The sequence below is a fragment of the Phocoena sinus genome, chromosome 10, assembly GCF_008692025.1.
Source record: "Phocoena sinus isolate mPhoSin1 chromosome 10, mPhoSin1.pri, whole genome shotgun sequence".
NCBI lineage: Eukaryota > Metazoa > Chordata > Mammalia > Artiodactyla > Phocoenidae > Phocoena > Phocoena sinus.
In genome coordinates, this window is record NC_045772.1 from 11878635 (window position 1) to 11890800 (window position 12166).

General features: G+C 47.0%; 1 protein-coding gene across 12 annotated transcripts in view; it reads left to right on the forward strand.

Moving 5' to 3' along the window:
* The first annotated feature begins 440 nt into the window (after nt 1-440).
* RBFOX2 (RNA binding fox-1 homolog 2) overlaps nt 441-12166 on the forward strand; it is a 260315-nt gene continuing 248589 nt past the window's right edge. For all 12 annotated transcript variants that reach the window (XM_032644673.1, XM_032644678.1, XM_032644675.1 and 9 more), the window contains exon 1: nt 441-998. In XM_032644673.1, the coding sequence (XP_032500564.1) occupies nt 816-998 (183 nt within the window). In that variant the 5' untranslated portion in view covers nt 441-815. The remainder of the gene's footprint in view (nt 999-12166) is intronic.

The following is a 12166-nucleotide window of genomic DNA, read 5'->3' on the forward strand; positions in this document are numbered from 1 at the left end:
AAGCTCCGCCCTTTCTAGGCTGTGGCCCCGCCCTTAGGGAAACAGACTCCGCCCCCTCCGCCCTGCAACTCCAGCCGCGCGGTACCTCCAGGACAATCCCTCGACCGCGCCGTAAATCCCCGAGCTCCCCCGATCTCTTCCCGGCCTCCCTCGGGCGCCCGGAGCGGAGGCGGCGGAGATTGCCGAGGGGCGCTGGCCCCGCCCCCTCCGCGGGCTCGGCCACCGCCCCCCTCCCCCCTCCCCCACCGCCTCGGCCTCCCGCGCGGGCTGGAGTCCCAGATCCCGGGCCCTCCCTCCTTCTTTCTCTCTCCCCGCCTTCCCGGGGCTGCCACAGTGGCGGGTCGGAGGATCCCAGCCAGTCAGCTCGTTCCGGCCTCGAGCCCCACCTCACGGCAAATAAACACCCCTCCCCACGCCTAGGGAGCCCGGACCGCCCCCTTCCTCCCTCGGCCCGGCGTGTGGCGAGGGCCAGTGTAAGGGAACGAGCGCGGGCCGGCGGGCTAGCTCCGTGAGTCCGCGAGGCGGGGTGCGCGGCGGGCCGGGCCGGGCCGGAGATCGTGTGTGCGCGTAGGGGCGCGAACGAGTGCCCGTCGCGACCCGCCGGCTGCCCCGAGTCGGGAAGCCGGCCTGCCAGCGACCAGCGGCGACCGCCCGCCACCGGCGAGGGGGAGCCGGGCCCGCGCGCGCACGCACGTACGCACGCGTGGGCGGGGGCAGGCGCGCGGCCGCCTGTCGCGACAGTCGGGGCCGAGGCCCAGGGGGAGGTGGCCTGTGGCGGGTCGCCGGGCTCCCGGAGGCGAGGGGGGCGCGGGCGGATGGCGGAAGGCGCCCAGCCGCAGCAGCCGCCTCAGCTCGGGCCCGGCGCCGCTGCCCGGGGGATGAAGCGGGAGTCGGAGCTGGAGCTGCCGGTGCCCGGAGGGGGAGGAGACGGAGCCGAACCCGGCCTGAGCAAGCGGCCGCGCACCGAGGAGGCGGCGGCCGACGGTGGCGGGATGCAGGTGACTGTGCGGGGCGGGTGCCCAGTTACCGCGGGGGTGCGGCGCGGGGGCCGCGGGGCGACTCGGGGCTCCCGGGCTTGGAGCGGGGAGGGCTGCCCGGGGTCCCGGCTTGGAGGTGGGAGGGGGCCGGTCGGGGCCTGCTTGGAAGGTGGGGCGAGACCCGGCTTGGAGGCGAAGGGTGCAGGTGGAGCCTGGTGTGCCCTGGAGGGTCCTGATCCCTGAGGGGACGGGGGGCCACGTCGCATGAATAGGTGTTGGGAGGAAATTGAACGTGCTTGAGATGGATTCCATTTCTTCAAACCCTTCCTTAGTTCCTTGGGGTGGGGTGGAAGCCAAGAGATCCTGGGTCTGTTGTCCAGAGAGCCGGAGACCCAGTCAAGGACGGGGAGAGAGTGGTGGGAAACCTTCCGCAAAGAGGGAGTACCTTTTTGTCAGCTCTCGACACACAACTGGGATGGAGAAGGGGAGCAACATAGAAAGGAGAGGAGTGAAAAGCGAGAAACCTCCTCGAGAGCCCAAAGGGGATGTGGCTTAGATTGTGGGTTAAATCAGTTCCACAAGGAGTGTGAGAAGTACGAGGAGTTGGGTAGTGTTAGGGGACGCCGTGGTGCTCGAGCTCATTAACTTTGTGGAGCTACTGAGTCTGGCGACACAGGACCTGCCCCTCCTGTACTTTGCCAGTTGCATTTTATATAGCTGGGGCACCTACTAGTTCTTTAATGTCCTGGGGTATAAAAGAAAATTTATAGGGTTGTTAGAAGACTGGATTCTGAGTTGTGGACTCAGGGAGAAGCTGGTTGATTTGGATAGGGACTGGCAAATGTAGTGACGATGTCAGTTGACTTCGTAATTGGAGGAAGATCGTGAAACCTTCCCAGGTTTTAGGATTTGGTCTCTGTTCAGAACATACTTACTATGAAAGGGTGAGGCTTACCTCCCAGCAGTCGTTTAGACTTCTGCCTAATTCTCTTAGAATCACAGAATGTTAGAGATAGAAGGGACCAGAGACATCATCTTTGACTGGAGTTCTTAACCTGGATAGACTTGGAAGATTCTTATGCAAAATAGAACTCTTTGGTGGGAGAAAGTCAACAGTTTTCATCTTTTTTTATTCAAGTCCCAAAATGTTTTAACTACCTCGTTGTACAGATGGGGAATCAAAAATCCAGAGCAGACTAGTGACTTGCCTAGGGCCACTCACTTAGCTGGTAGTAAAACTAGAGCTAGAATCCTAGTCTTCTAATTCCTATTCCTGTGCTCTCTCCATTACAGCACTCTTGGAAATCTCTGCAGTGCTAAAAGACTTCCTGTGCTCTTCTCTCTCTGCTTTTCAAGGCTCTGTCTGACTTCCTGTGTTAGAGACGGAGCTGTATTTAAGCCTGGCATGTTTGCCGTGTGCTTCTTGGTCTCCCTTGCAGAGGCCACTCTATTACTTGTGTTGACTTGGGTAAAGTGACCCTCTTTGTGTTTATTTTTGAATTCTTTTGTTTCGTTTGCCTCCTTTTGTTCTCCATTTGAACTCCCTCAGGCAGAGGGCTTGTGAGAAGTAAAAGCTTGGGCCATGGAGAAAATATAGAGGAATATGGGGAGACTTAAGGTGAGGTGGGTTAACACTGGATGATGAGGAGAGAAGATTGGATGTGGGTGCTGGTGAGCATGTTCTGCTTGGTGTGTGCATATATCTGTGTCTGTCTGTATTCATTTATCATTTCTGTCAATCATGGTTAATAGTGAGACTCCCACTGCCTTCCCCACCTTTCCTCCTGGGGCCCATTATTTGCTGGTTGCCTTCAAATTGGCCAAGGATAGTAGTATTTGGAAATGGAGCAGTGTATAGGGACTTTGGAGTATGCAGAGGAAGCAGTGGATTAGGTCCTTTGGGTACAGATGGGCAACTTAGAATTATCCCACAGAGAATCCTTTTTTCACTCTGTGTACTTGTGGATCTTTATTTATTTTTCACTTTATGCATTCTCATTGTTGTAGTTCCAATATACCATGTGACACAGGTACTCAAATCATCCTTGATTTAGCCCCCTACCTTCAACTACCTGTATGGTTCTGGGAAAATCCCTTCTTTGGGGGCCTCTGTTTCCTTGGTTGTAAAATACAGTGTTGGTACAGGATGATTTCTAAGTTATCTCTAAAAAAATATGTCAGGTTCCCTGACCTTAAGGTACTTGGTGTCTGCAATCTAGGTGGGGAGTCAAAATGGGTGAAAAGTTATAAAAAAATAAAAAAGTGCACGTGTGTGGGTACGTATATGTATCATACATAGGTACGTATGCATATCACATATATATATGTGTATATATATACATACATATATATATATGAATTTTTTGGGTAAGTTCCAGAGGAATGAAAGTAGAGATACCACAGGGTAGATGTGTGTCGCAAGGCATTGCAAAATTTAGAGCCAAAGCATGCAGAGGATTTGTGCCACTGGGGCCAGAAGAAAGAGATGGTCCTTCTTGCCAAAATGATCAAGGAAGGTTTTATGGGGAGGTTGAAATTTGAGGTATAATTGGGAGTAAAGGAAAAATAATGTTCATGAAAAGATAAAATTTAAGCCTAGGTCACCTACATCTCTGGGACCTTCCTATCATTCTGATAAGAAGGATAGGATATTTAATATTCATTTAACTGATGTTTATTGAACAGCTGCTAAGTGCCAGGTCCTGTTTTAGAGCCCAGGAAATATGGTAGTAAACAAAACAAAGACTCCGCTCTCATGGAACTAATATTCTAATTGAAAGGGACAGACAGTAAAGAAATCAACTATTATTTGGTGGTCCTAAGTGCTAAGAAGAAAAATAAAACAGGGGAAGGGGTAGAGAGTGGTGAGGAGGATGGTTAGGGAAGGCGTCTCTGATAGGTGACCTTTGGATGACCTGAGGGAATGGGCCTGTTCAGATATTTAAGGGAAGAGCTTTCAGGCAGAGGAACTGTGGGTACAGAGGCATTGACGGAGGGGTGCGCTTGATGTGTTTGAGAACAAGAAACCAGTGTAGCTGGAGGAGAGCGAGCAGGGGCGAGGCAGTTTTAGGAAATATCAGCGGTGTAGACATGCCTATAGGCCCACGTAAACATACACGTAAAAAATCTAGAGTAACTTGCTTTTTGGTATACGGGTTTGTCTTAAAGCACATGTTTTTTTTCTTATATCTTAACACAAATGGAGTTTCTCGGAGGTCATAGCTCTTCTGGGACGCCTTCCCTGACAGCTTAGTTCACACCAGTCAGACCCTCCTCTTGCCTCCTGTTTGTGTTGATGCTTAATTATGCATCATCTTGTATTGTCCCTTCATTGTTTTATTCTTGTTTCCCTAGTGATGCTGTAAGCTTCTAGAAGACAGGAACTATATTTTCTTCGTAGTTATCCTGTGTAATACGTTACAGTTTTGGGTACATAGTAAGTGCTCAATGCCTGTTAGGTTGAAGTTGAAATTTTACCTTTTTTAAATAATTAAGGGATAGAAAAAAAATCATGAAATTTAGGGGTGAAAGTACTTTCCGGAAATTCCCCAATCTTTTGAGTGTCAAAGGATTAACCCTTTTTTTTTTTTTTTTTAACAGAAGTTAATTTCCCAAGACTACAGACTAAATGGAGCTATGGCTCTAAGCTGCAGGTTCCAACCCTGTTGAGTTACAGCCACTAAACTTTTGGGATAAATTATTACTTCCCCAAGTGGAGCACCAGGGACACAAGAGAGTCTGTGGTGCTTCTGTTATAATCCTTATGCTAAGAAGGAACCCTAGAGAGGAGAGGAAGGGTCACTCCTTTTCGAGGCCAGTATCCAGAAGCTTTATGTGGATGGCAGAGGAGTTCACACAGCCCTGGAAACAGTTTAGAATTAGAGAATCCTGCACTGTAGAGTAGGAGGGAAGAGACAAGTTCAACCTGAAAACTGAAACACAGCTTGAGAGATGTAGTTAGTTGTTAAAGGAGGTATTTGGAAATATTGTACTCTAACCTGGTAGAAAGTTAAGTGAGTTATATATATAGATATTAGAGGTTTGTTTCACTTTAAGCAAGTCTGATATATGTGAAAAATTTGGGCTTTATTAAACGTACCAGGGAATAAATTATTTTGTTCAGCTCTTCTAGTGAATATAAACAATTTGATGAGCAAAAATTCAATTTTTGTGCAACTTTCTAGGAACTTAGCTGCTTCATAAGGCAAGGTGCACCTTAATTATTATTTATAGCTTTCAGCAAAATTCTTTATGGTAGTGAAATGTTGGAATGTGATTGTTACATGGCTAACTAACTGCTTCTGACCATAGAGTCATGAATCCATTGTAGCTAAGTGAGTTCAGAAGTTGTTCATGTTAGTGGTGAATCAGCCACTAGTAGCAGGAAGACTTTCTGGTCTCAGGGAAGGGCTTCCAGGTAGCCTGTAATTGCTCTGTAGATACTGTATTTCTTGAAGTACTTTATCTTGCCATTTGCTTGGTTCTGGGTTTCTTTCCTCCTAGGTGGATGTCTCTTTGGACTTTGAGTGTTTGGTGCTGAAACTGAACATGGTGCTACCATTTGGGTAGAGTTATAAAAACGACGTGCTTTCCTTCAAAGTGATTTTTTGAACTATATCTCACTAAAATTATTGAATTTTTCATTTCTACATGTCTTAATCTGCTTAGGCACCCTAACAAAATACCATAGACTGGGTGGCTTAAACAACAGAAATTTGTTTCTCACAGTTTCGGAGGCTGGAAGTCCAAGATCAAGGTGCTGGCAGATTTGGTGCCTGGTGAGGGCTCTCTTCCTGGCTTGCAGCCAGCTGCCTTCTTGCTCTGTGTGCTCTGTGCTCACATGGCCTTTTCCCCATGTATGCTAGTGGACACACACACACAGAGATCTCTTCCTCTTCTTATACGGGTCCTAATCCCAACATGGGGGTCCTACCCACATGACCTAATCACCTCCCAACAGCCCCACCTCCAAATGCCATCATACTGTGGGCTAGGGCTTCAAGATATTAGTTTGGGAGGGGACACAGACATTCATCCCATAATACTACCAGAGTGGTAAATATTGTAGTTGGAGAAATTGAGGCACAGTCATGTAAAAATTACTAATTTCTTTCAAGCCTCACAAGGAAGCTTGTGATTGTGAAACTGGGAATGTCTTTGAGAAGGAGAAAGATCTGAATTCAAAGTAGAATTATTCTTCACGGCAACTCAAGAGATTAGCCTGAGTTGAATTTGTCTCCTAACTTCCTCTCCCATTTTTCTAGCCACGTTGTCATTTTTTTTTTCTCTATCATACTGACGTGTGAACACAACAAAAAGCTAACTAGAGATTTAACTTTCATTTTGATATAAAGCAGACTGATGCAGACAGGCCTCAAGATTACAGGGCTGGGAAAGAAATTCAATGTACTACTTGGTGTAAACAAGAATGTTGCTAGTGAATCTCTGGTTTGACATCTCTCAGGCCATCAGTTTGATATCAGGCTTTAATAATTTGTGGAAAAAATAAAGATGGTCATTTTAGTGAATGGACTTGTTTGAATTGTTTTTTGATATGCATTTGTAAAGCATAGTAAACATCTTTTTCTGGGGCAAATGTGTACTTCATTCAGAGACAGAAGGGAAGAGCATGCGAGACGGTGGAAAGGAAATGGCAGTAATTGGAGCGTGAGCAAACAGATGGAGGAGGGATGGCGAGTGCATGTGGTGTTTAGGTGGCCCCTAGGAGTATTGAGTTTCCTATTCTCCCCCACAGCCCCAGTACAAGCAGGCAGCTTACATGGCTAAGGTTTCATTATCTAATCCATCACAGATCAGCCTGAATAAACCCATTGGCTGGCGCTGATCTAGTTAGGAGGGTAGTGCAAAGCTGCTTGAGCCAGGATTGGGGCAAATCGGATCAGAACTGCCATGTGAATCCTGGACATATTTCTGTAATTTGGGTGGTAAAGTAGTTTGAGAAATCATTTAAGAGAGAGCGCAGCGAGAGCAAGCAATCAGCCATGAGTGTTTTCAGATGTTGTCTAAGAGACCCTGAGGGGAAGGGTATGGAGGATTTGATAGATTTCAGTGGAGTATAGTCAGGTTGCTTTGGTTATTTGAGTCTGAACAGTTTTTGGTCACTAATGCTCAGGAGTGACCTTTTTGGAGCATTTGAAGATTCCAGTTGTGATCACTCAATTGTGTCTTCTCTGAGTGATCCCTTCACCTGAGACTGTATAATGTGCTTCCCCTCTAAATTTTCAGAGGGGAGATACTGTTGTTATTATTATTACCAACCTTAATATGTCATTATGTTTGTTATCCATACATGAAGTATGGTGTAGTGAAAGAAACACTATTTAGAATTTCTCATATTGGGGTTTGAATCCTGGTTCTTCCACCTACCAACCAACTGAATGACCGTTGGTAAGATACTTAACATCTGAGCTCCTGTTTACACATCTGTGAACTGGGGGAATTACTGCATCCGCTGATGAGCTGCTATAATGAGAAAGTGAGATTATTTAAAGCTCCCATCATGGAGCTCGGCAGTAAATGTTTATTTCTTGCCTCCCTTATAACCTGCTACACAGCACTCAGCGAGTTCCTGCTTACTGCTCATCAGCATGGAGCGGTTAACGTGCTTCTGATTTATTAAGTGCCGGAGTTGGGAGTTACCTGAGATGAGCGTTGTGTGAAACTGGGAAATCTAATTGGTTTGACATCCGCGTGGAGGAGGCGAATGGACCTGGTCATGGTGGTCTCTCCAATGAGAGGAAGAGGAGACATTCACTTCTTTGCTAAGGACTAAAAGGACTCCTGAAGTGTCACTGTCCCTGCATTGGGCATGTGGACATTTCAGGAACCTGTGGGATCTCTCCTGGGAGTGTGGGTGACAGAGGCACTGGCCGTTTTGGTGGCACTTGGGATGCAGGAGTGGCGAAATGTCATTTTGTTCCAAATTTTATAAGGTTTGTTGGTTAAATGTATTGCATCAAATAGATGGCACGTTTTGTTCTCATTTTTGTTTGTGGAACTTGGGCTGGGATGCATTTGTCTCTTGTGGTCTCTTTCTGGACTCTTCAAACCCACCCTCCTGACTACTAACAGGGTCATCCATCTAAAAGAGCTTAAAATGATTTGATAGCTTATCTTTGACTTGTGGATAAAGTCCATTCCGTTTGGCCTACCAGGTCCTTCTGGCCTGACTTGTGCCTGCCTTTCTAGCTTCTTTCTATACTCCACCTCCAAGTCCATGGCAAGGGACTTGCAGCTTCCTGAGCGCGCTGTGCGGCCCAGGCTCATTCATACCTCTGTGCTTTTGTTTCTGTTCCACCTGAAATTCCTGCCTCACATCTCTCTCTCATTTGTAAGGCTCAATCTTCAAGAATAAGTTGGGATACAGATTCCTCCTGGATGCCTTTTGTCACTGCTCCCATCCCTCCCACATTCTTGCTGCTTTCCAGAACATCATGTCCAGACCTCTGTTTTAGGACTTTTAGATTAACATTTGTTCAACTGTCTGCCCCTCTACCCCCACCTAGACTGTGAGATCAGGGGAGCCTTTGGGATCCATAGGATCTCGCACTGTGCCTGGGCCGGAGTAAGAAACTGTCGTTCTTGTTGAAGTGAACTTTGTCTTCCTGCTCCTCAGTTGGGGCCAGCAGATGGCTTTAATTGTTTTTCCAGATTTTCGCTGGGGGGTCTAGTCCTTGGTCTGCTTTCCAGCTCCTCTGAAGACTAGGTGTTGTGGGATTTGTGAATGGTACCTGATCTTTCCATTGATATCAGGGTTAAAGGTGAGAGAGGGGTCTTTGAAAACCGAAGCTGGGGTGGAACTTAACTGCCGAATGTGTCGGGTGGGCATGGCAACCTGATGTTTCATTTCCTGTGCTCAGATATTAATTGAGAGCACGTGCATGTGTATAAAAAGTGCCTTTGTGATGGGGTGGCTGAGGAAAGTAGAGGAACCACACGATTAAGGGGCAATTAGAGCTAACCTGTTCCAGTTCATTGGAGCAGTCTGTTGACCTACCTTTTACGGTGCTGCTGAGAGATTCTGGAGTGTTGCAGTTCAGATGTATTACCACCATTTGGGAGTAAACCCATTTGATCGACTGTGGACTTTAGCCTTTCTGTTCTCAACCAGTGAATTTCGTAAGCTATTATAGCTTGTTTTTATGGATGCAGGAAAAATACCCAATTGAGACACCTCACGGAATATATGCTATTTTTCAGATCATTCTTTGGCTGTGTTTGAAAATGAGGATAATTGATACGTTCTTTTATTTTTATTTTTTTGGTCTGCGTAGGGTCTTAGTTGCTGTGTGCAGGCTTTCTCTAGTTGTGGCGAGCCAGGGCTACTCTTTGTTGCAGTGCACAGGCTTCTCATGCAGTGGCTTCTCTTGTTGCAGAGCATGGGCTCTAGGCGTGTGGGCTTCTGTAGTTGCAGCAGGCGGGCTCAGTAGTTGTGGCTCACGGGCTCTAGAGCGCAGGCTCAGTAGTTGTGGCGCACAGGCTTAGTTGCTCTGCGGCACGTGGGATCTTCCCAGACCAGGGCTCGAAACCGTGTCCCCTGCACTGGCAGGCAGATTCTTAACCACTGTGCCACCAGGGAAGTCCCTGATATAGATCTTTTAAATCTCAGCTTTGGAGACAGATTCATAGAAGTATTTTACAGGAATCTTCTCTCCCAGGCCCTTGCTATCCCCACCTCCTTCCCTTTCAGCTTCTGATTTGTGCTCCTATGTAATAATCCTCGCCTGTTTTCCAGCCTTGAGACTTCCCTTGCTAGTTGAGTTGGGGCCTCTTTAAAGGCAAATGGGCATACTTTATAGTGCCTCTGGCTTTTTGGATTCTGAGTGAATAAAGCAGTTTCTAAAAAGGGAATGAGGGAGACCAGTTATATCACTTCCTTCTGACGTGTGCTGCACATACGTGGCATCTAGAAATTTCAGCTGAGGATTCAAGGCACAGCACACATGATAAGTACCACTTATGAAGTAGATGACAATTTTGAATAACCAAATGATAATGGTTGAGTAACTGCTTAGAAACCTATTTTCCCAAGGGTGGAAACCGAGCCTTTGAAATTTAGACTTCCACATGGGTGTGTTCAACCATAATACTCGGATTTTTTAGGGACCTAAGTCCCTAGATAATACCCTGGTATGTGGGACTTTTCCCATATAGGGGCTGGTTCCCTGGTTTCTCCTTTGCCGAGGAAAAGAGGTTTTGCACTGAGTATTGGATATTTTATTCCAAGCATATGGTTTTTGAGGAAGCATACTGTTTATTTTTCTTTGGGGCTGCATTGATTTAGCTGGATCCTAAATTGTTAATACCACAAGCAAAGCATGATTTCTTGTGAGGGATGGGCGGGGGAAGCTGTGGGAGTCTCTCAGCTTTGGGGTTCGGGGTGGGGAGCAGGAGCCATGCTGGTAGAACGAGAGGAGCTGCACACGTGGTCTCGGGGCGCCGTGGGGTTTGCATGTGGGCTCCAGCGCATGCTGGAGTTGGAACACTTTTGGAACTGAGGCTCATGGGAAGTTCTTCCAGTTGCTTTATTTTGAGCAGCATTTTCCTCTGCAGATCGGCAGCTGTTTGGAGGAGGGGGCATTCGTTGCTGTCAGCCAGGATGATTTCCAGAGCAGACCTGTATGGATTTCATTTATTTCACATTTATTTCAGGGGTATGTGGCCTGTCGTGAGTCAAGAGGACTTTGGTTCCATTTTCCTGGAAGTTGGTGGGCTTCTGTGAGCCTGCTCTATTTATCTTGGACGGTTAGGCGAGTAAAAAAGCAGCTGCATAGTTAGCCCTTGTTGCAGGGAGCTTAGTTTCATAGGTCATCCTCTCGGGGATTTTTGTACAGTCACATTTACAGCCTTGAGTTTTCTTTGCCTTTTTTCCCCCCTCTCTTTTTCCATCTGAAGTTCAGTGCTGCATAAAAATTCTGAGGAAGGTGGGTAATAATTTGAGGTAGAAGACAGGAATTGTTTAGTTTCCTCCCCACCCCCATTTCTTGCCCAGCCTTCCCCCACCCCCATCCTTTGCAAAAGAATCTGCAAATGAGGTCGCTTATCCCCTAGTCAGACTGGCTTGTCCCCTGATCTGTCTGAATATGTGGCTTTGACAACTTTTACCTGCTATTTCTTGGTTTCTAGGGGAGGGGATAGTAAGATCGTGTGATTTCAAAGCAAGAACTGGCAAAATTGGAAGATGTCTTGTGGTGGCTCCCAGCACCCACAAAGCTGAGCTCATTGGCTTGCACCTCATACAGACTTCCAGGAACACTGTTACTGTCGGTGGCTGGCACGATGGCCTTAAGGACTTTGTTGGCACTTCAGGAAGTCTCCACAATGGCTGCCTCTCACAGTGGGAGCGCTGACAAAGTTTATGGGGAGTCGGTAGCACTTGTTTTGAAAGTATGACTCTGGTCTTAGGCTGCACATCTCTGTGAGGGGTCAGAGGTGGCCTTGTTTGAAGAATGGAGAGTAGTGCCCTACACCTGTCACTTAGGTGGCCCGTTTCCTACTTGTCTGTGTTTGCTATCCTCACATACAAATTTTATGGTGTGTTTTGTATGTTGTGTTCACACTTGAAGCCATAGCCTGATTTGTGACTTTTAGTAAGGTAATTTGGCTAATCTTGGTATCATCCTGGACTTTGAAGTGATGCTGGTCATATTTAAAAGGTCTGTGTCAGGGCTTAGAAGTTGATATTTCTGTTGATGGCCTCCTCCCCTCCCCAGCTGCCGCTCATTATTCATTAGATACACATCTTTTGTCCGCTTACTTTGTGTCACAGGTCTTTAGCTGCTGTTGTGATACTAAGTAGATATTTTTGCTGCAACATTTTGGCTCTGAGCTGGCTGTGTTTTACAGTGTTGCAGATTAGTTGGCTAACTTTGGCACGTGGCGTCCACAGAGCAGAAGCCTTTCAGAGAGGTGCTTATCACGGACCATTAGTGATTTTTGTCAGCTGTATAAAAATGCTATGATTAACCGATACCCAGGTATCCATGTAGATGAGCAGTTTTCCTTTATGCTTACTTGGCGCTTCTCTCTCTAGGAGTAGTCGGGAGTAAGTGTTCCCTGGTAGGCTTTGTGTTTTAATCCTGGGAAGGCTGTCTTAAGAAACCTTTATATTTGATTTTCTCGAGGTTGGTGTAGGGATCATTTACCCTTACTGAATTTTAGCTTCACTA